The sequence below is a fragment of the Bicyclus anynana genome, chromosome Z (genome assembly GCF_947172395.1).
Source record: "Bicyclus anynana chromosome Z, ilBicAnyn1.1, whole genome shotgun sequence".
NCBI lineage: Eukaryota > Metazoa > Arthropoda > Insecta > Lepidoptera > Nymphalidae > Bicyclus > Bicyclus anynana.
The window spans coordinates 20,226,183-20,251,773 of NC_069110.1; the positions used below are offsets into that span (position 1 = coordinate 20,226,183).

At 37.3% G+C, this 25,591-nt stretch overlaps 1 protein-coding gene across 2 annotated transcripts in view; it reads right to left on the minus strand.

The window, feature by feature from the left end:
* Positions 1-25,591, minus strand: part of LOC128199715 (gamma-aminobutyric acid receptor subunit beta-like) — a 107,723-nt gene that overhangs the window by 1,470 nt on the left and 80,662 nt on the right. Inside the window, exons 2-10 of one of the 2 annotated variants that reach the window (XM_052890648.1) lie at positions 12,206-12,306; positions 9,456-9,523; positions 7,245-7,471; positions 5,775-5,857; positions 4,157-4,294; positions 3,799-3,936; positions 3,182-3,466; positions 2,129-2,304; positions 376-510 (exon numbers count right to left, since the gene is read on the minus strand). In XM_052890648.1, the coding sequence (XP_052746608.1) occupies positions 376-510; positions 2,129-2,304; positions 3,182-3,466; positions 3,799-3,936; positions 4,157-4,294; positions 5,775-5,857; positions 7,245-7,471; positions 9,456-9,523; positions 12,206-12,306 (1,351 nt within the window). The remainder of the gene's footprint in view (positions 1-375; positions 511-2,128; positions 2,305-3,181; positions 3,467-3,798; positions 3,937-4,156; positions 4,295-5,774; positions 5,858-7,244; positions 7,472-9,455; positions 9,524-12,205; positions 12,307-25,591) is intronic. The other variant, XM_052890647.1, reaches the window with a different exon arrangement.

A 25,591-nucleotide genomic window follows, 5' to 3' on the forward strand; every position in this document is an offset into this window, starting at 1 on the left:
AATCCTCCATAATTGCATTCAAAACTAAAATAAAATAGCCAACAAAACAATGCTAAAGTTTAGACGGTTCAGGTCACGGACTTACTAAACTAAACGCTTGTTATTCATTTAGTACCAAATTGCGTGCGGAAAACTTGGTACTTGACAGTATATTGCGAACGATTGTATAAAGTTTGCGGCATTTAGTACAATACAAGTCCATGTCCCATCTTTAGCATATATTTTAGCAAAACACTGGAGAGCGAACGGAAAAAAAACTGACAGAAGGATTTCCATGTTCTTTTGTTACTTTATTGATTGTATTTTACTATCCGCTATTGAAGGCATATTATGGAGAATATGTATTTTGAGCTTGTAAATATGTTTGCCAGTTACCTTTCCTGGATGAAGTATATGAGCTGCTTGGCTTCCCGGGTTATCCTCTTCTACAGCACGGCCACCGTTTATTGCATTTTCTAGCGTACCACCCTTTGAATGTACTTTTGGATCATGCACTTTAAAGCGGACCTCCTGAAAAAATATTAGTAGAAGTTTTGCATTAATTGTGGCAATCATCATAATCATTATCAACCCATATTCGGCTCACTGCTGAGCTCGAGTCTCCTCTCAGAATGAGAGGGGTTAGGCCAATAGTCCACCACGCTGGCCCAATGCGGATTGGCAGACTTCACACACGCAGATAATTAAAAAAAATTCTGGTATGCAGGTTGCCTCGCGATGTTTTCCTTCACCGATTGAGACGCGTGATATTTAATTTCTTAAAATGCACACAACTGAAAAGTTGGAGGTGCATGCCCCGGACCGGATTCGAACCCACACCCTCCGGAATCGGAGGCAGAGGTCATATCCACTGGGCTATCACGGCTCTATTGTGGCAATATTAGATGACTTTTATGCCAACGCAGTTTTTTTTGCTAGCGTCTATTTATCTTGTATTATCTTGTATTGTGTTTGGTTTATGTTGCTCCAACAGCAACTTGTGGTGCAAATAAAGGTAGAGGACGGGCACAAGAGCGCCCACGCAATGCGCTGGACTGACCAAGTGAAAACCGCTCTCTATGCTCGCTACGAATGTGGTAGGAGAGCCACACTACGAAAACAATGACAACAGATAGTAAGGCTTGCCACCACACCCAAATGAGGACCACGACAACTCTGTGAAGAGTGTAGCAACAAAGAAGAACGTTTGGTTTAAGCCCTGGATGGTAAATTAGAACTACTTCCTGTCATAATTCAATAAAATTAAATCATGTTTCCCGGACTTTTGTTTAGAATTTTCAATGGAAACAAATGATTTTAAACGTTTACTTGTTTTTAATTAATAATAACTTTGATTGATTGTGCAGCACAAGCTAAGAAAGCTTTTAGAAGAATAATGTATTACCATTTACAATCTATTTAATTGTTTCTTTTTCTTTTTTCGGCCACGGCGACCCATCTCATGGTGATATTAAATATATAACCATGTACGCAGGAGATATTATAGTGCACAAGTTTGTGCGCAAGCACAGGTGCACTCTCTATTCCCTCACTCTTATAGTTCGATGGGACAGCAGACCGACACGACCGGTGAAAGATCCAACTCCAGGCTGCTATTAAGATTAAGATTATTTTTTTGGCCTCACCCTGGACCTCATTCTCTGAACCAGCTAACCACGAGACCAATGAGGAGTTATAACATAATGTTATATGGGTTTCCTCTATAAACGGACTATCCAAACTAGGTTCCTGAGTTTAGTGCGTTTAATTAAACAAACGAACTCTTCATCTTTATAATATAAGTACAGCTTGTAATTCAAACAGATGATGCCATTTCAAAATAAAAGGGCTATTTATTTATTTTTAACCGCTGTTCCAGACTATAGTATTCAAATTTTCAATCTACTTTTAAAGAAATCTTAACACGTTAACAAAACAAAAAAAAGCACGTAAACAGTCCAATCCAAATTCAAGCGTTCCGAAACACGCCGTTAGTTTGTGAGAGCCCGTAGAGTATGTGCCACATGTGGCACATGGGGCTCATGTGCCAAATTGGGTACGCGCACCCCGTGTACCGCTTGTGGTACATTTACATACATTGGACTGTTAACGCGTTAATTATAATTTATACTGGCTCAGTGGAACTTACAGATGGTCTGCCAGGAGGACACCTTCCTAACGTATTCATTTTGGACATAGTGTGATTGTCACCGCTCGGCGCGCAGTCCATATTTATTTTTTTCTCGGAAGCTATTTTCTGTATCGCTACAAAACGCTGTTTCCGCATCTGTATCCTCTTCGCCATGTATCCCACAGTCGCGTATTCTGTAAAGATGGAGAACTCCGTCCATATTTTAATAACTCACGGCTCTAATTCATTTATATGTTTTCGCAGTTATGTTAATCGTCGAATTAAATTACTTTATTATAAAGCACGGCTACAACTCACGTGTCAAAACGTCGGAGTTTGCCCGACTCGCAACAACCAGCTCATGATTAAGGGCCTCATATGGGTTCAAAACCATGGCATACTTCTACCTTGAGTTACGTGAGTTTTACCGGATTTTATGATAAAGTAATATAAATAGCAACCACGATTCTGTGACAGTGGGTCATTACAAATACATTATAACAATTAATTATAAAAAGTTAATCTGAGACGTAAAGGTGTTTGTTAGCTAGGAACGAAGTTTTTGCTTTTCTGTTAGGTGGTGTTGATACGTCAATAAATAAATTAAAAATTACAAATGTAAAATTAAGTCAGTTTAGAAGCAAAGTTCTTGACAGTCGGATGCAATCGTTGCAAGACAAATGACTTTGATTACTAAGCCACACTCACTTAACCGCAATGAGTTGCCTTCAATCAATACACCTCTTGAAGGCTCGGTAACGTATTCAAACTAACCTTCATTTGTAGAAACACAAGCCTATATAAATAAATCAAACTTTTTATTTCATTCGCGCTTACATTAAAATTAAATAATTGTGTACTATACAAATGTGCTAATATTTTAGCATTACCTCATTTGTTTAGTACTGAAAATATACAGGAATATTATAAATAATCATACATTACACAGAAGTTAATACAAATTAAATGTAAAAACGTACAAACACACATTATGATATAAATGTACATAAAATTCGCTTGCGTAACTGCTAAAAGATTTCGCTATTCAAAAATAATTATTGTTATAGTTACCTAATAAACTGGCGAAGACCATCACGAAGCAGGTTCCCAGATAGACATCAATCGACTTCACGTACGATATTTTAGGTAGAGCGGCGTTTGTCGATGACATGAGAGTGGTCATGGTGAGTACAGTGGTCACGCCCAGTGCCACGCGGGCTGGCGTAGCGTTCCGGTTTAACCAAAAAGACACCCACGATATAATTACAATTAACCCAGAAGGAATGTAAATTTGGATAAGATAGTATCCCATAGAGCGAACGAACTGTATTTCACAGGCCAATCTTGAATAATTTCCTGCAAAAAGTTTTATATACCCATTAGAACATATTCTAAAGATGTATGTGTAAAAGAAAATGATTTATTAGATTCAAGCTTTCGATTCTGATATTATATTTTTTTGTGACAGTAATCAGATAATTTACGTTATACTGTGACAATAAGAATATCTCTATTCCGGATTTACTAAAAATATTTTTCCTAAAACACTCAATTAGGTGTCGTCAGTGCAAAAATACGAAAGCAGGACGTGAAAAGAATCGTGGTGTTTACTGTTTATGTTCAGTGTTTCACGTTAGGCAACGGTATTTGCCCATAAACCCTGTCGACGGTCTTCTCCGTGTAAATACCTGTAGTGAGCGAGATCTCCATGGCCCGCTGCCGATGTCCGAGCACCTTGAACTGCGGGAGCGACACTTCGCTCGACACTCCCACAGAGTTGGGCCCCTCGTTCCATTTGTATCGGATGTCCCGCATGGTGTAGCCGACTGTGCGCAGCGGATACAAAAATGAAATAACCCCAGGCCCATCGCAATGGGTTTTACAACTCGAGTCGCTATTCGGTCGGGGTGAGGGGAGTCGCGAGCTCGGTCGCGCGTCTCGTGGTGCGGTCGTCGGGTGCTAAGTGTCGCGCTCAGACACGGGCGGAGGGAGACGGGGTCGGATGCAAGCGTGGGTGGACGATGCTTGGACAGGCGAGGCTGTTACCTGTGGTCAGGGTCACCACCGTGGCCCGTTGACGATGCCCCAGCACACGGAACTGGGGCAGCTGCACCTCGTTGCTCATGCCGACGCTCATGAGCCCGTCCTTCCAGTGGTACCGAATGTCTCTCATAGTGTACCCGACTCCGGAGACATGCCAAACACACAAAACGCTATCACTTACGCTGCGAAGCATCGCGGTTCCCTCGCGCGGCCGGCGTCGGCGGACTCACGGCCGAGACGTGCCGAGCTGCATCGACGCGTTCGTCGGACGTTCGTCGAGTCAGCTCGGCGTGGATGATAGAAAAATAGAATACTACTTTTTCTACCTAATTGAATGTGAAACGTCAAAACTAAAACTAAAGTTACAAACACTTTTGTTATTTATGTATCTATTATAGTAAAAATATCAATGTCGCTCAGAATTTAAGGACGTAAGAATATTTTTATTCGACTCCAATCTATATATTTAAGAATTTACGAGTATAAACACTCTTGTAAAGATATTGATTCGTTAACAGTCTTAATAAGATTTTATCTGATCAATAATAACAATAGATTTACTATGACGAAAGATGATCATGTTTTCTTAAATAGTTAATTAATACTCTGAATGTAAATATTTATACTGTATTCATACACTAGTACCTAAGGCTTATTTTAATATGACCATCTTATTTGACCTATATTTTAGTAAATAACTGATCATTGATCATTCAAGCGATCTCAATATATTTATGACTGCTTTATATGTGTAAATGTATAATGTTCTTACGTCCCCAACAGTTCATGCATGCATGTCGTAAGTAGCAAAGGTGTCGAAGCACGCGTGCGGCCATGGTGCGGTCAATGTGCGGCTATTGTGCGGCTAGTGTGCGGCTAGGGTGCAGAGCGTGCGGTTCGTGGAGGCTGAGGGACTCGGGTGCGGTGCGGATGCGAGTGGGTGCGTGGTGGGATCGGGCCGGCGAGTCCGGAGGCGTGGAGCCCGCGGCCGCTGTACCCCGCCTCCTTCAGCCCGCAGCGTTCGCAGCGTCGATGTCTCAATATCTTTCGCTTAATGCTCGTGAGGACAAAGGCTTACTATTACGTCTGCCTTCTGCGGGTGCTGTATGCGAGAAGGAGACATCCAATTTATGAGAACACGCGGTTAATCTCAGCTCGTGTCGAGTTGTACGCTTGTGCTCACAGGATAGTCCTGAGTAGCATCTGTGATACAAGAAGGTGGTCACAACACAATCTGTAAGCCTAGTGATAAATTTGCATTGTGGTAAGAATCAAATCAATGATTGCTTTAGGTGAACACACAAGTTATTATTAAATACGATTAAAAATATTATTTTTCTATCATCTTAGAATCTTTTCTCGTATTTCGTACGAGTTCGAGTGCCGTCGAGTGGAATATTCAAACTGGGACTCAAATAAATAAATTCTAATTCATATATTTGCACGATACATATAATATGAAGCGTGCTTTCAATAAAACACTGTTTATCAGCATAAATATAATAATATTATGCATAATATTTTATTTTTAAATGCACACAACCTTTCTTTCTATTGTCACATAAATATAAAAAAAAAAACATTTAGTATTAGTTCATTAAACCATCGTCAAGATACTTACAACTCTCTATTTCTATGTGGCACAATTGGCGATCCATTGGGAAATATTGAAGGTTCATAGGGCAAGATGCAGTGATGGTCAATCTGAAAAATTGGAAGTCATTGACGTGTTAATTTTTGTTTTCTTTTTTAATCTGCGTACAGATAGTGCTTGACAAAGTGGCATGTTCAAGTAACGATGCAACCGAAAGCACTGGATTGGAATACTTTACTAAACCATAGTCCACTAGAACTGGATCGATAAACAACTTAGTGGTTAGTTATGTGTGTATTAGATTACATATTTATTATCAACCCATATTCGGCTAACTGGTGAGCTCGAGTCTCCTCTCAGAAAGAGAGGGGTTAGGCCAATAGTTCACCACGTTGGCCCAATGCGGTTTGGCATACTCGAAACTCGCAGAGAATTAAGAAGATTCTCTGGTATGCAGGTTTCCGACCATGTTGTCCGTCACCGTTAGAGACACGTGATATTTAATTTCTTAAAATGCACACAACTGAAAAGTTGGAGGTGCATGCCCCGGACCGGATTCCAACCCACACCCTCCGAAATCAGAGGCAGAGGTCATATCCACTGGGCTATCACCGCCAGATTAGATATAGTCCGATGCAAATTTTAGGAAATCTCGGAAATTAGCTCCGGATGTCGTTACACGTAGGCCATAAAGTCTAATCTCCTTAGGCGACTGGGTGGAAAGGAGGCGCCGCGCCACTACGTTATCGCTTTTACCTAAAATGTTGCATTGCGCAGCTTATGCACGATGTTCCGAAACGTCATTAAATTTGCATCGTACTATACATTTATAGTATTTAAGACCTTGATAAAAATTTTGTTCATTTATATCCAAACCAAAACTAAGCTTAAGTTGAATTAAACTAGCTTAACACATTAACAGTCCAAATACTCTATACATATAATATATTATATAATAATTATAAGCAATGTGTTAAAAAACATTTACTTAGTCGAGGTTACTACACTATTGATGAGTTCCTTAACGATAAAGGTGCTTGGAGGCCATTGGATCAGCTTCCACCTATACACAGGAAGTAAAACTATAAGAAATTGTAATTGTTATCAATTGTAAATTATAATACTGTACGACTTTTTAATTTTAAAAGAGCAACTGTTGAGTTTCTTGCCGGTATCTTCTCAGCAAAACCTGCCATCCGAACCGGTGGTAGAATCTTTACAAATAGTCAACTGACGTGTCAAAAGTGCTTGTAAATTGAGCCTACTTGAAATAAATGAATTTTGATTTTGATTTTACAAGCGTTACGAAACACGCCGTTTGTGCCAAGCCCGTAGAGTAACATGGGGCTCATATGCCACATATGGTACACGCTCGCCGTGTACCACATACAGTACATTGGACTGTTAACGGGTTAAGTTCCATAGTGTATTATTTCTCAATAAAATAAAAAAAAAAAAACAAAACGAAAAGCAATATATTTAAAGTGTTATTTTTACCTGATACTCCTAGTGATAGAGCCTGAGTAGTGGATACGTATGAATTCGTTACTAGTAGTCGCTATATGGAAATACGATTGCTTTTCATTTACAAAAAATGTATCAGGAACCCAAATGTTTTTGACAAAATCACTCCCCACTGAGAGCGTCTCGACGCCTGGCCTCTTTTTATAGGCCAATCGGGGGTCCGTCCAAAACTGTCGGAAGTAGAAATCCAACGTGAAGTCCTGAAGAGAAAAAAATGTAATTACCACAGGTTTTTCATTACAACACATGTATACATTTACACAGATAAAGTATCAAAACATAGATCTCACCGAGTATAATTATGATAAAGTTAATGATATTAATGTGTTGATTAAATAAGGGTTGGGTACATAAAATGTCATTAAATAATAACTACTGAAATATTATAATAATATTCCATTAACGAACAATGAACATAAACGTTGACTCTGTTATCTGTGCATAGAACACCAGATCATTTTTGAGTGTTGAGACATGATAATATCGCAAGATTGTTTTTGTATATGGAAAATGACAACTCAGTGAAAACTCTGTATTGTTTTGTTGACACAAACACAACGGAAACACTGAGATACACAAAATGTAACTATGATATAAAAAAAACATCTGCATGCGTCGATAGATGGCTCAGTGAGATAAAGGTACAGATGTGAACATGGATAACATGGAATCTACCAACATGTTATGATAAAAAAACATTGAGGAAACTACGTAACATCAATGATTAAAATGCGCGAAGCTGGAAATTGAACATAAGATGCAGTGTTTGTGGCACGAAGGCTTTATAGTGGCGTAACTCTGGCTAACAATGAAGATATGGGTGCAGGGTGCAGGGTGCAGGGTGTCGGGACAGGGCAAAGTGAGTGGGTGATGGCGCAGTCTGGCACCCACGGCTCGATTAAGGCAGATTCTTAATAGAAGCTAAGAAGCCGACAAGTTTACATTGCCACGTTGAAGATCTGAAGAACAAGTCGTTCAACATAGTACTCGTGTCGACCGAGACTCGTAAATGTAAAAAGACAATATCTCCTTAGCCATGGGTCACGTCTTACTGTGACCTTCCCAACTTTGATTTGGTTTCCACTTCGGGGTCTTTCACCCAACACCTAGCAGCTCGTTCAGTTTGGAAGACCGGATACTTTCTAAAGTTTTACGACTCTTACGACATCTACGTTACAGTAAAAGTAATAAAATTCCAAAATAATTGAAGCGGTTACAAATAAACCGGTGTTCCAAGTTACTGGAGAGCGTGGAAGGTTACGACTATTTAGGCAATTTCATTAGATACACATATACGTACAAACACACCAAACTACGAAATGATTGACGAATAATTAAACAGTCGTCGCAAATCCATAGAATTTTATATGTTCCAACGCCTATTTACGATTTGGAAAATTAATCCCGCGTTTCATTTATAGAGTTGAACGTACAAAACGAAGTGTTGATGTGAAAGATCATAAGATTTTCATATTTAAATACGCGATCGCCTGAAATGAATGGAAACATTCATCGAACAGTCAACAGAAGCATGAGCGTACGCGGGGAAGTTGAACAATCACGACCTGGACATCACCACTTCGCGCGAGATCTACATCTTTGGAATTACGAGTACTGCTGAACACATAACCTCATAACTTGTAGGGTTTTAACGGATTGCTTTTCTTATTATGAGGTCACACAGATTTACGTTAAAGGAACAGGGAACACACAATAAGAAAGCAAGATTGCGGACAAAGGGCGTTCTGCTCCACGGACATGCTCGCAGCCTCGTATCTAGGGCTGCTCAGCCGCGGTCGGAGCGACCGAGTCAAGCGTGAGCTGACAGTTGCGAGTACCATGAGCACTTCGGAGACGGAGCTGATAGAGAGCACATACATGGTGACGCCCACCTCCACTGGCGGACCTGCAATCAAGCCCAATCGTGAGTCGCGCGCGCCACGCGCCGTGAAAACCAAACCAGAGACGTGACGTGCCCCATCGCCGGAGTGGGGTCGGGTTGCGGGGTCGTTGGTCGCGGGGTCGCGGGGCGCGGGGTGCGTGTGGGCGGTGGCATCGCGACGCGCCTAAGCATCGAACCGTGGACACGGGTGCTACAATGAACGGTAATGCTGGTGATTGTACTAAAGGACAAATCTTGCTATAATGCGCTGTGTCATTAATGTTGCTTTGTAAATAAGATACCATTTTGACTTCTGACAGAGAGCTGATGGAGAGCACGTACATGGTAACCCCCACTTCCACGGGCGGTCCTGAAAACGACATAACACACAAAATGACAAGTGGAATTTCCTGGCGTCATCTTTTACCGCAACTGTCACCATTGTGTTTATTAAGATTTTCTTTTGGAAACAGCAAAATATGAAAGTCTACTACTCTCATATTAAACTAACACAAATGATTTTTAAGCAGAGTTGAATAATTAGTAAAATACATGAGTAATAATATGATTTAAAGAAGATGGCAGTCGTAATTAATTAACGACAAAAAGCATCAAACATACTTCACCATGAACAGTTTTAGTTACTTGTAAATAAGTGATAAATATGGATTTCATTCTAATATTTTCCATCTTTCAGTTAAGGTTATCAAAGTTAACTGCATTAAGCGCATCGCATTAAACCTTCAATGTAAGCTTTCCGTGAGTGGTGGCCTCGTTATTGGCCTAATTTATAGACTGACGTCAAGCCCAAATAGACCGATATAGTTGTGGTTTCAAGAACCTGCGGTTACCTGACATGCCTCATCTTCGAAGGTTGAAATTTCGTCACTCCTTGCTCTTACGATGATAAGTAATAGGCTAGTTGACTTTTTAATGGTCTTAAATTGTTCATTATCGTTCAAAAATAAAAAAAAATCTATTATTTTAAACGTGGTTATATAAAAGGTTAATTTTTAAACATTTTTTTAAACAATACGAGCCAAAATTGTGTCAGCCATTACGGCCTATACTTTAACTGTTTATTTACGTCACGTAAAGAAGTCATTAACCAACTTTGATTTAACTTTTTAATTGACAAAAATATTAATTAAAAATTATTAGTTTGGCGCTTAGCACATCAAGTGACATTGTGACTTCACAAAATAAATTACAGCGTTTTTGACGTTTGGAAATATTGAAAAAATACATGCTTTTAAATTGAGTTTCATAAGAAATTCTTAACTTTTATGAATTCATATTCATATACTCGTAATTTGAACCGTTTTTTCATCTATAATACGAAAAATAATATTGTTTATGTTAAATTGATGATTGATATGAGTCAACTACCCTATTATGGAGTTTGGAGTTTGGCAAAAAAGAAAAAAATAAATAGCAAAAAAAATTACGCTTCACACTTTTAACTTTGAGGGTCTGGACCATTGAAACCTGTTACCTTCGAATGCCACAATAGTCTAAACTCCACCATACTTACCTATGGTTGGAGCAAAGGACGGCAAACTTACACCTACAACTTTGGCCGTGGCTAGTTACCACCCTACCGGCAAAAGACGTACCGCCGAGTGACTAACCGTTCCGGTACGATGTCGTGTAGGTACAAACCGAAAAGGGGCATGGATTTTCATCTTGCACCTAATAAGTTAACCCGTTTCCATCTTAGACTGCATCAGCACTTACCGTCAGGTGAGATTGTAGTCAAGGGCTTACTTGTAAAGAATAACAAAAGAAAATAACCTTTCAATAAATAAGGTAGGTACGTCTGGCTACCACAGGCCGTTTGGGGATATGTTTACGAGACGAGAGTGGTGCATGCAAAGTACAAACACATTAAATGAGAAACGCATTTAGAAATATAGCTGTAAATGATGTATACATGTATATAATGGCGAATCATTGGTATTAACGCAAATAACTGTTACAGTTCATTTCATGTAGGATGGTGCGGGTGACAGTTCCTTTAACTCTTGAAAGTTTGCCGAAAATCACGACAATGGTACGTATTATAAACGTCCTTTAAGCGACTGTCACCGTACCCATGCTATCTGAAAAACTCTTTAAAATAATTACTAATGCTTAAGCACAATGTTCTACTTTGTCAAAATAATATATACCTATACTCGTAAATCACTTGGATTCATATGGATTAGGCTCTTTTTTTTGCATTATTTTTTAAACTTTTCTTCTTTTTCAATTCTTTCATTATTTTTTTTGATCAATCAAGCCATAACACTTGCAAGATCGTCTTTTCTATCTAGAAAAATCTGTATTGTTCATTATTAAAACAAAGAGTTTTTTTTTCCATGTAACTACAAGAGTTAGTGGTATCGCGTTTAACCAAACGGATGAATTCTTTTACTTTATTATATTTGTATATCAACTATTACTAAATGTGTAATCTCATTATACTTAGTAATTTTCTAACGTATTAACTTTAACAATAAAAAGACGTAAACAGTTTTCTCCTAATATATCCGAAACATAATTTGGATTAACCGGTTTAGATAACAATTGATAAATTATTTATTTATTCATAATAAACCTTCGGAATTATTTTATTTTCTTCTTTTCAGCATATGGCAAAGTTTGTATTATGAATAATAAATGTCGTTGATAAAGCAATTCATATATAGATCTATTGTTATTTAATTTAAAATTGAAAAAATTTGTGAGAATGTTTAGATACATTATTTTTATTTTATCGAAAATATAAAGGCTGAAAATATTAATAGTCAAGTTGAATTTGTAAATTATAAATTTCAATATAATATTTAATTAAATTATATTAAAACTCTGATGTTCTAAGAGATAATGTATTTTGTAATAGATTTATTAAGGCAGTCAAGAAACGTTTAATTCGCGGTTTAGGTGCAATTATGGTTCGTCCAAATGACGTCACGTGTTACAAAAACTTTTTTAAAATGATAAAATGATTAAAATATTTTTTATTTTTCCTTCGACGTGTTTGTAAGGTAGTAAATATTGTTACACTAACCTCCGTAGTTTGGTCTTACTCTTTTGTCGTAACTTATGCTAAAGGAATCCAGTATGGCGGAAATGTTGACATCACCAAACATCCCCCCGCCACCCGCGCCTCTGTGGAAGAAAAATATTACCATTAATATTTGGTAAATTTTAGAAATGTATTATCTTTGATTATTGCGACCAGAGCACCTTTCCAACTCAACACAGCTCATAGTTAAGATTTTCTAAGCTTTACAATACAAAGTAATAAATATTTTGTAAATTAAATTCTTGGAGGCCGTGATAGCCCAGTAGATATGACCTCTGCCTCCGATTCCGGAGTGTGTGGGTTCGAATCCAGTCCGGGGCATGCACCTCCAACTGTTCAGTTGTGTGCATTTTAAGAAATTAAATATCACGTGTCTTAAACGGTGAAGGAAAACATTGTGAGGAAACCTGCATACCAGAGAATTTTCTTAATTCTCTGCGTGTGTGAAGTCTTCCAATCCGCATTGGGCCAGCGTGGTGGACTATTGGCCTACACCCTCTCATTCTGAGAGGAGACTCGAGCTCAGTGAGCCGACTATGGGTTGATAACGACGAAATTCAATTCTATGTTAGAACTACGTTAGAAATCTCTCTGAAGGTCAAAATCCGGAACGAAGAAGTGCGAAGGAGAACGTAATTAATCGACGTATGCAAAGGATTATATGAAGTGGCAGTGGGGGGGCATATTTATCGCAGAAGAGATGTTCGCTGGGGCAGACGTGTTCTGGAGTGGAGACCACGTACCAGCAAGCGCAGTGTAGGACGCCCTCCAGCTATATGGTCCGACGACATTAAGAAGGTAGTGGGAAGTGGCTGGATGAGGAAGGCGGAGGATCGTGTGCGGTGGTGCGCTCTCGGAAAAGCCTATAAGCCTAGCTAAGGCCAGCAGTGGATACAGGCCTATGATGAAATTAAAGAAGATGCCCCACTCCCCATACATCATTTGCCCCAGGAATAACATGGTAATTGTGAAATAGTTTTATTAGATATATGTAATTGAGACGCATGGTATTTTTCAATTCACAATCTTGGGACATCTCCTTTTGTGTTTTTCCTCAAAACATGTTTTCCGAATGTCCTAGTTTATATTAATTTTTTTTTGTGCTTGGAAATTGGTATAACGTCAATATTGCAAAAACGATAATAAACGATCAGTGATCACCCCTTTCTCTAAATAAACGGGCCCAAATCTACCTCGTATATAATGCGTCATTTTAGAACCTTAAACAACACCCTAAACTTTACACTCGTGACTTGAATCTGAATTTCTAATACAATTGCACTGCGAACTTATCACTCACTTTCCCGACAAGTGAGACTAATACCTATTATATATGATCGATACGAAAATTATATTTGTTCATGTTCCATCCATAATAACTTTGCAATCGATAAAGTAAATTATAAAACTAATAATAATTACTGTATGTTATTCTGCTACTGCAACCTATTAAAAAAATACGATTAAATATTTTCATCTCAATAACTCAGAAAATTTTGACGCCTAGGCGCAAGTAGCTATTTACAATTTTAATGAATTTCTATTCCATACAATGGATATGATAATGTAGTTTTTTAAATATTAATGGGAAAAATATTACTAATATAAAAGCATTCTCTATTATGAGAGAGCAAGATTAAATTTAAAAGATTAAAGGCTGTACGAACTAAAAAAAAAAGTTTTATGGCAATAACAAGCATGTAAAAAAAATATTCTGTATTGTGTTTTTATGATAAATTGAGAATTATAAAAAAGTGACCAATGTGTAATGTATACAATGTGAATCTTTTGGTAAAAGAATTTTTAAAATCGGCTCAGTAGATCCAAGGAGTAACCCCCACAACCTCACAAATTTTCCACGTCTATATAATATTAGTAAAGATAATTAGAACCGTTTCGAAAAATAATAACAAGAACGTCATTCTGTGCCAATTAATTATTAAACTTTCCCTTTGACTATTTGGCCAAAAGACATATTGGAAAACTTCATGGAACTACACACACTACAAAAGTATTATCGAAAAAATGTGTCGCCGCAAATTGTTATTTATTAGGTGTTTAATTTAACTACGAGTGACTTTGACTATTAGATCGATGGTCTGGATACTATTATTTTATAATAATAATAATTCTTCACCTGTCGCCCTGACCCCCGGCCGTTTGGTCTGCCTGCCGGGGTGAATCCTCCGCCCGGTGCATATATGTATTTATGTAGCGTACATTTATGTTTATTTATTTTGCGTATCTAAGTAAATTTATGTATTTTCCTTTTGGCCTTATATATATTTATTTTGTACCGGGCGTGAGAGTAGAATGCATTTATAATAATAATAATATAATAATATTTTTTATTAAAAGACATAAAACCCAATACAAAATATGCTTAGTTTAAACTTAGGTCTATAGCAGTTAAACAACTCGTAATATGCACGAAGTCAAATCTTAAAGTCTAGAAAATCCAATTCCAGATGTCAAACAGGTCACAAGGATCATAAATCATTTTCTGTTCATGTCTTGGTGAACAGATAGCCAATACGAGAAAATTGGATTGTACATATCTTCACAGACGAGCTGGAGTATTGTATTGTTAGAGTTCCCAATTCTTTTCCAAAAAGATGCTATACGAGCCCTAACAATACAATAGAAGTCGGGCACCCTCGCTTCGGCAAACATGGTGGAAGCACTGCAATAGCGCGGGAGACCCATAATAATTCGGAACGCGTTGTTATACTGTACACGTATTGCAGTGTAGGACTTTCTCAGAAAGTTTGTCCATAGCTGGCACGTATAAAAACATTGGCAGTACGCATTAAAAAGAGTCATCTACGCGCCAGCCTATTGCAACGAATCGAGAGTGCCCGCCTTTCTCTCTCAATATCATAGTCATCTTTTAGCTTATCTGTTAATATATGCCCTAGGTACTTGAATTTTTGCACAATCCGAACTGCTTTACCATTTAACGTGACGGCTGGTATTCTCTCCGGACCCTTACCTGATTTGAAAACCATCATCTCCGATTTATCTACGTTGTATTTCAATCCGTGAGAATTGGCATAATTCTCACACACTGATAATAGCTTTCTCAGACCCTTAATAGAGGGACTGAGAACCACCATGTCATCAGCATAGCTAAGGCTATTTATACAAATGCCGTTGATATGACATCCAACATTGGTGTCTCTCAGTTCCTCTATCAAGTTATTTACGTAAATATTGAATAGATCCGGAGAGGTTATGCCCCCTTGAAGAAAACCGCATTCTAATTTATAAAAATTAGAGGTCGAGTCACCCCATTTTACTGTATTAGTTTGGTTTCCGTACCAGTAACCTAACAGGGCCACAATTTCTCTTGGGACCTGAGACTTATACAATTTCTCCCAGAGAATATCATAATTGACTAGGTTGAAAGCCCGGCTCAGATCAAGAAAACAGGCGTAGATAGAGGTGTCGCGTCTAGTATAGTAACTTACAGCGTATTTCAAACCAAGTACCGCCAAGTCTGTCGAGAGACTGGGCCGGAAACCAAACTGAGCATCATCTTAACCACATTCTGAAGCAGTTCGGGCTGTAACAACCGTTCCAATATTGTTCCTAATATAGTGCCTAAGGAGATAGGCCGGTAATTATTAGCCGAACCTAGATCACCAGATTCTTTACAATCGGAACTACTATTGTTTTCATTAAGTTTTGGGGCAAATAGGAATATTTAATGCAATCATTATATAAAGCACACAGCTTTTCATGCAGAATTTTACCACCATATAAGACATATTCGATGCTTAATTCATCTGCCCCAGGACTTTTTTCCCTATTCATTTGTTTAACAATTTATGTTATGTCACTATCTGTAAACTGTGTTATATCCTGATTTAGATAAAATAAATAAGAAGAATTAGTAGTCCTATTACCCTTTAAGCTGTGATCAATTGGTTGCGGCTGAACTTTAAATCGTTCTGCAAACATATTGGCAATCTGTTCATGACACTGTAGGCCTTCATTGGCCTATTTATTTGTTTATAATCAAAGTCTTGGTCTCATTCCAGAATTTAACAATTTTTTTCTGTTTGCGATGAGCAGCTAAAATATCTAATCGAATGGCTTCTTCATTTCGTTGACACCAGCGCAGTTTATTTTTGAAAGTTTTACGTGCTTAAATCATACAATCAAACGCTATACTAGTAGACGGCCAACATTCAAAACTATGTTTATATATGGTATGACTGCTTTGGACATGAAAATTCCATTCTGTGACCTGTTTGTGTTTAATGTTAGTAGACTGACATCTTTTTGATGAGCGTTTTGCACCCAACTGCATAATGTGAACAATGTAATCATACAGCTTTATAATAAATAAATAGTGATTATCTAAATTGTTACATGTTTTATTATCACAGTCTATAGAACTTAATCGTTCGTCAAGTTTATCCAATTTATTTTTACAATAATTACAATAATTTTCAATCTGTGTTGAATCTCTGACACCCCATCGAATGCCCGTTCTGGAAGGACTCCCTACATCTGCAGCTAGGTTATCTTCCAATTAAATATTACACGTAACGCGTAGAGGAAAATGGTCAGACGAAGAATTATTGTCATATAAAACGTCTACGGTTGATACTGTTTCCCACGCTGCTTCTGTAGTAAGACAATGATCTAACCATCTGTGAGTACCATGGGCGTCACTTACGTAAGTAAAAGTGCCGGAATTAATACCTAGCTTCGTTACATCAGCCCAAATCCACTTCTGTTCCTCACAGAAATGCATAAGTTCCTTACCAAAACGAGCATTCGGATGCGCGTTTAAATCCCCCAGAATGTAAACAGATGCCACATTACACTCATCGACAATTGCATTTATTTTAACTAGACAGTTAGTAAAGTCTGGAAGGTTATTAAGTTCATCTGTCGGCATATAAACGTTAAACACTAAAAAGGAACGCGAACCGGAGTTGACACGTATAGCCATGATTCTATCACTCGAACAGTTTATTATGGACACATTACTACACCTAGCTTTATTCCACATGAGTGCCATTCCACCGTAAGGCCTCCCACGCAGCACACCAGCCGAAGTGTCCACGGAAGAAATGGCTGCACATGCAAAATCTGTCCTAATAGTCTGAACCATATTTAGGTCATGAGGCAATAGCCATGTCTCCTGAAGGGCTATTATATCGGCTTTATTACATAAATCACGGATACATTGGACTGTTCTCTTAATTGACTTGCAATTAAAGGTTATTAGTGACAATTTCTTATGTACACTATCCATTGTGAGATAAATTTGAGGCGCCTTTAACTAAAACAGCTCGCTCGCGGTAAACTCTAAACTTGACACCTTTAATTTGGAGCGAGATATTAAAACTTTAAATGAATTAAATGACGTTTCAAATTTTTGTTTCAAAAGTTGTACATCGATGCAATCTTTATGTCTAAAGCGTTCGCTTTTAACAGTAAAAACATCTGACAACTGACAGTGTCATAACCATAGACGGCCTTTTTAGGGTACTGCCAACTTTACGGACAAGTACGTACCATTCAACATTTTGCATTTTGGATGCCAGTTGTATCTCAGAGGATATTTTAAAATGATTTCAAATTAATACTTATTTTAAAATGATTTCAAATTAATACTTATTTTAAAATGATTTCAAATTAATACTTATTTACTTGCTATGAACGACGAATTTAAGGAACGTATTGTAGAAAAGTATCCTATGAAAACGCTTCTAGATATTTTTTTACATTTTATTTCAACTTTCTTTAATGATTGCAATGAGATTGATTAAAAAATATTATATTCTAACAATTGCTTGAAAATACTTTCAGTAACGAAGCAGAAAACGTCAATACTTTCTGTATCCAGGAGGATAGGTTCCCTCAACTGTTCTCTGTTCAGTACATAGTACCTCCATATTTGAGTAGATGGCGTGTGCCAATTAAATATAGTAGTGCGTTGTAACCCGGAAACAGTTCGGACTAAATAAATAAATCAGTTCGTTATAAATATTGTTTCCTTGAAATTCATAAAAATACTTTTATATTATAAACTAGAGGACGCTCGCAACTTCGTTCGCGGGTTAAGTTCTGTTTTTCTTGACTCCCGCGGGAACCATGTATTTATTCTGTGATAAAAAATGTTCCTATAATCATACTGGTCTAGAACTGCAGCTAGGTCTATATTAGAACGGGTATCCAAAGCTGCTCTAATAGGATCTTGCCAAATTTGGATAGGTAGGGAGAACACGAGCGGAAGAGGGTAGTGTTAATCGGTTGTCAAGGAATTCCTTAACCCTACATCCACTGGTCACAAGTCCTGGACTTTGCTCGTAGTTTTTCTCTCTCAACCTCTAGCTCAGCGGCATTTGCCGTGAGAAAAATAAGACAGTTTACTGATGTTGATACAGCTAGGCTTGTTTATTTTGCGTACTTTCACAGCGTAATGTCTTACGGTATTTTATTGTGGAGCAAGGCTGCCGATATACAATCTATATTTGTACTTCAAAAAAGAGCTATTCGAGCAATATATCAATTAAAATCACGCGAGTCACTTCGTCAAAAGTTTAAAGAAATAGGTATACTAACAGTAGCCTGTCAATATATATATATATAACAGTATAGTATATGTAAGACAAAATATTAATTTTTACAAACGAAAAGGAGATTTAAACCCACGTCTTACTAGACACGGGCATAAGTTAGTTATTTCTGCATATCGTCACCAAAGAGTAAAAAAATCTTTTGTAGGTTTGGGTGTACTCTTCTATAATAAGATCCCCAAGACTGTGATGGTCCTGCCAATGCATAGCTTTAAGCAATGTGTTAAAAACATTTACTTAGTCGAGGGTACTACAACATTGATGAGTTCCTTAATGATAAAGATGCTTGGAGGCCGTTGGATCAGCTTCCACCTTCACACAGAAAGTAAAACTATAAGAAATGTAAACAGTTATTGTTATCAATTGTATATTATAATACTGTATGACTTTTTCAAAAGAGCAACTGTTGAGTTTCTTGCCGGTATCTTCTCAGCAGAACCTGCCTTCCGAACCGGTGGTAGAATCTTTACAAATAGTCGACTGACGTGTCAAAAGTGCTTGTAAACTGAGCCTACTTGAAATAAATGATTTTTGATTTGATTTGATTTGATTACCACGCAATGGATCCGGCACCCAATTGAGTATTAATCTTACTCAGAGTTTTTGTAACAAATGATAAGTTCGTGTATCAATTACATTTTGGGGTTTCCGTAATATGAAAACTGTTACCTCCGACGCTTTAATGTATTGGTGTTACTATGGACATAACGTTGACTATTAGATTCTAATCAATAGACGCCAAAAGCCAATTAAAACGTATTAATCTTTGACAGTTCGAGTCATGTTAAAAATACTCGTAAATTATGTTTTATGCACTTTTTATTTGAGGCATTTTTAAACGTGTAAAACGTTACACGTTGATGAAATAATAATAAAATATTAATCGATTTTTAGCGACTAGGATTTGATCTCGGTCTCTGCTCTAAATAACTCAGCCGACCCAACCGCTACGCCGTAGAACCCTACTGACATGATCTGTAAAACACCGTCGCACTGCTTTACCTACGTATGATAGCTTTTTGCACAAAATACAAAACAACCAACATAATAGATGATGATTACTTTTATATTTAACTGATATTTCGGCTTATCATGATTAAATGAAGGCATCAAAACAATTAAGTATCATGAGTATGCTTAATTTCAGCTGTATTGGATATTTGTTTAGAAAATATTACCTATATATTTGTTTTTCAAAATATTTTGCGTAAATCATAAAATTGTAAGCATAAAAAATAAAAAATTTAAAAAAAAAATGTGTGTTGGGTTCGAAACAGGTACAAAATGTATATCAGAGACTATACGCGACAAGAATGATCGTTAGTCTCTGATATACGGACGACTGAGTGACGAATTTAAGGACGGTATTCGTCTGATGATGTATCAGAGCCCAGTGGATATGACCTCTGCATTTAAATCGGAGGGCGTAAGTTCGAATCCGGTCCGGGGCATGCACCTATAACTTTTTGCAGGACAACAAACATATTTTGGAACAGTGTGAAAATAATGAAATCAGATTAATTTCCCTGTTGGCGAATATTATTTCGGCTAATATTGAGATGGAGTAATCTACTAAAATATACAAGATTTTTAGTACACACATTTTCCATTTCTGTATCGTAACTCACTCAAAACTAAAAAGGGAAAAGAACATTATAATGTTTTCTACCTATTGATCAGTTTGAAGTTAGTGCCAAACCCGTGTGGTGATTTTATTAGTAACTAGGACCACATGAAAGAAAGGATCATAGGCTATATTTAATTCACACATTCTTGCGGGAACGGGAACTACGAGGCGTCTTTTAAAATATTATAAAGATGTAAAGCTTGTGGTACTGTATGGATTATCTCTGGATATACTATACCGATTTTGAATGTTTTCCACTAGAAAGCCACGTTGTATGTAAGTGCCATTAACTATATATTATCCACATACTCTTAAGGAAATGAGCACAACACGACTGCAACCGCGGGTGTCTGCTAACATATTATTAAGAAGTAAAGTTTTTGGTATTGTAGGGGGTAATCTCTTGATTTACTTAACCGATTTTGAAAATTATTTTACTTACAGAAAGCCCTGCTATTTATTAGTGTCTTAAGCTATATTTTATTTTCGAATTTCTTCAGAAATGACAACTACGCGGGTGAAACTGCTAGGCGTCGGCTAATGATGAATATATCACCCCTATTTTAATTTTCAGTACTAATATTTTTACAGTTTAGCACTGCCTTCAAACTGATTAGTTGGTAATATGATAATGATAATGTAACATAATATGATTATATTGAATGATGATTTTTAGAGTGCCTAATGAAAAAAATAACAAACGCTATAGCTGTTCTTACGATTTTTGAAAGTTTTCCTCGATTTCTTCAGGATCCCACCATCAGATCCTGACATGATGACAATGGGACAACAAAATAGAAAACATACGCGTCGAATTGAGAACCTCCTCTTTTTTTAAGTCGGTTAAAAAGTCGGTCAGATTTTGAAGGCAGTGATTATTTTTCGGAGGATCCTGACCCCTGACCACAGGTTGCTTAGGCACTCAAATGTGCCTCAGCGGGGGGCTAATATTTTTTTTATAAAGTTTTGTATTATAATTTGGATTTTATTAATATTGTTAAAAATTAAATAAAAGAACTAATAAATGAACGAGAAAAAAGAAAATAACAATAAAAAGTTATTTAGTTTTGATGTAGGTGGATTTGAACCCGGAACATAAGTAAATCCCTGGCTTTACCCACCCGCATTACCAGTGGAGCCAACGATTTACGTGCTATGAACGTCGAATCATAGGACCGTATTCTAGAAAAGTACCTTATAGAAACGCTTAATATTATTTGTTTACATTTTATTACAATTTTCTTTGATAAGTGCAGTGTAACAAATTTAAAAATACCTTATATTTTTGCAATGACTATGAAATATTATCTGCACGAAACAAGGTAACGTCAATAAGGTAGCGTATCTGCGGAGCGCATCCAGGAGGATGTGGACAGGAGGCTTTTCACTGCAAAGTTCCTTCAGTTTTGAATAGATGGCGTGCACGATTTACTGTAAGGAATTTTAAATATTTACTGTGAAATATTAAATTACTCTAAAATATGTATCTGTATAATATTATAGTGATTAGGCCAGCTGGTTGTTCAAATGACCCATATAATTATACTAGCGGACATAGTTTACAAACGCTAAGCATAGTGGCTGGTTATACTAGTCTTCTGTATGACCTGCCGCAGCGTATGGATATGGTATATGGTACTAAAGCCTTTTCGGAAACCGGCTTGTTCGGAAGGCTGGAAGTCGTCAAACCTATTAGCGAGACGATTTGTAATGACTCTCGAAAACAATTTTAAAACATGGCTTAGCAGCGAGATGGGTCTATAATTCTTCAGCAAGGTGTTGTCACCTTTTTTGAAGAACAGAACCACCACGCTCCTATGCCACGCCTCAGGCGTCGTGCCCTCGTGAATGACAGAATTGAACAATCTTTGAAAGACTTTAAGTATCGGGTTTTCACCCGCTTTCAGTAGTTCTGCTGTGATTCCGTCCTCACCTGGCGCCTTCTTTAGGTGTTTAAGAGCCGCACTAATGTCGTATAGGCTGACGTCTGGGATATCTTCGGTGAAGTGTCGGATCAACTTCGGGTCAGCTCTGGGGTCTTTACCCAAATTGTCAACAGGCTGCTGAGTAGTCGTGTATAGCTGTCCATAGAACTTGGCGACCTCACTTAATAACTCGGGCTTTGAAGAAATCAGATTACCGTGTTCGGTCTTAAAACGCGTCAGCTGCCTCTGTCCAATAGACAGACCTCTGGCGAAAACTTTTGAGCCTCGATTGTTTTCAATCGCATTTTTAAAACGCTTGGTATTGAAGTTTCGAAAGTCGCTGGTTTGCGACTTAGAGATCTGTCTACTGATTTGTCGGTATCTTGACGCATCTGCAAACTCATCTGAATAGATTCAGATGAGTTTAAGTATATGATCTGAGAAATTTTTGGTTTGTTTCATACGGTAGATCTTACAGAACTTAGACCGAACTGAATGGACAGTTCCCACGAACCTGTTGTTCAGATAGTCCACAGTTTCGCATTTGCTAGGCAATCAAAGCGGTTCTGCAGTTCTAATTGAAAAGACTCGGGGTCTTCAATATGGGCACGAGTAGGTCGGAGCGTAGACTTCACCAGTCAATACCGTTCTAGCTGAACGTTGATATTCAACGTACCTCTAACTATTCGGTGATCGCTACCGGTTTTCACCCTATGGATCACAGAAACATCGTTTAATATTTGCCGTCTGGAAGACAAGATGAAGTCAATCTCGTTTTTCGTGGAACCATCGGGGCTCATTCAGCTCCATTTCCTGAAGGTGGCTTACTGAAGAAGGAGTTCATCATAAAGAGGCCCTCCTTCTCCATGAAGTAAGCCAACATTTGGCCCCTGTCGTTCCGTTGCCCATATCCAAGTCTTCCGACATTCAGCTCTGAACCGCTACGTTTGCCCAGTTTTGCAATGTATTATTTTTATTCAGGTTTTGTAATAACTGATAAGAAACGAAGAGTTCGTGTATCAATTACATTTTGGGGTTTCCGTAATATGTGCACTGTTACCTCCGACGCTTTAAAAGTGTTTGTGTTACTATGGACATAACGTTGACTATTAGATTCTAATCAATAACTAGAATCACATGAAAGAAAGGATCACAGGCTATATTTTATTCACATATTCTTACGGGAACGGGAACTACGCAAGTAAAACCACGAGGCGTCTTTTAAAATATTATAAAGATGTAAAGCTTGTGGTATTGTATGGATTATCTCTGGATATACCTACTATACCGATTTTGAATGTTTTCCACTAGAAAGCCACGTTGTATGTAAGTGCCATTAACTATATATTATCCACATACTCTTAAGGAAATGAGCACAACACGAGTGCAACCGCGGGTGTCTGCTAAAATGTTATTAAGAAATAAAGTTTTTGGTATTGTAGGGGTAATCTCTTGATTTACTTAACCGATTTTAAAAATTCTTTTACTTACAGAAAGCCCTGCTATTTATTAGTGTCTTAAGCTATATTTTATCTTCGTATTTCTTCAGAAATGCCAACTACGCGGGTGACACTACTAGGCGTCGGCTAATGATGAATATATCACCCCTATTTTAATTTTCAGTACTAATATGAGATATTTTAAATTCCTATCTAATCTTCCAAACCGCTGAACGGATTTACGTAATTAAGATATCGTTAGATTCGTCTTAACAACCTAAGTGTTTTTAGATTTACACCTAAAATAGACTGAATCTATACTAATATTAAACAGGAAACTGAAAGTAAGATATCATCTTCTTACAATCGTAACTAAAAAGTGTGAAATAAAATAAATAATTAATAAAATACTACTATATTTAATTGGCACACGCCATCTACTTAAATATGGAGGTACTATGTACTAAACAGTGAACAGTTGAGGGAACCTATCCTCCTGGATACAGAAAGTATTGACGTTTTCTGCTTCGTTTCTGAAAGTATTTACAAGCAATTGTTAAAATAATATATTTTTTATTCGATCTCATTGCAATTATTAAGGAATGTTGAAATAAAATGTAAAACACTATCTAGAAGCGTTTTCATAGGGTACTTTTCTACAATACGTTCCTTAAATTCGTCGTTCATAGAAAGTAAATCTTTAGCTCCTCTTGTTCTGCAGGGGGATAAAGCCAGGGATTTACTTTATGTACCGGTTTCGAATCCATCATCCACATCATATAAAATAATTTGACTAACCTATTAAATATTATTTTTATTTTTTTTTCTCTATTTATCTTGCAATTTTAAAATTATGCAAAATATTCTGAAGGTGCACATTTAACACACCTGAATAAATGACACATGAATAAATAAAATAAATAATTAATAAAATAAAAAACCCGACTACACTAACTGAACTGTGCCCCTTATATGTCACATATATCAAACTTTACGTAGTAATTGACTTCTGATGGCTTATTAATTATACACATTACAGTCTCTTGAGAGTTATTGATAATGCTAAAGGCTTTGCCTGTATTACACTGGTTTTACAGTGATGCCTTGTTATGCTTGACATTAAGATGCAATTAGAGGCTTAGGCCCGGATACTGAAAGGTTTATGGTGTGCGTTGCTCTAAGATATGTCTATTTATATATTAGTTAAAGCTAGGCCTGTATATTATACTGTGTTGTACTTGTCGTCTGACACTCTGTTATTAGTTCTATACAATATATATACCAACAAACGATTACCCTCACGATAAAGGGGGGAGGGTCCTGGTTCTTAAATAAACTTAAATCTAATCTCACTAATATTCAGGGAGAGGACCAACGTCATTGTGTGGGAGTTGGAGCCAATGACCATCTTTTCTAAAAAAGGTGCCACACCTGTTCTCACTCGCTCACCCAAAACACTTTAACTTCTGTGACTTCGTAAGAACTACAGAAACAGCGATGAGGAGTAATACAGATGTCCGGGGTAAACCCGAATGTTGTGTTGCCACTCGCTGTCAATGAAGTCTTATGCGGTTCACGAAAGCGTAACTATATAAACGACCTACACACAATGTATTTATGTATTAATTTTACTCAGAGTTTTTGTAACAAATGATAAGTTCGTTTATCAATTAAATTTTGGGGTTTCCGTAATATGAAAACTGTTACCTCCGACACTTTAAAGTATTTGTGTTACTATGGACATAACGGTGACTAATGGGTTCTAATCAAAAGACGAT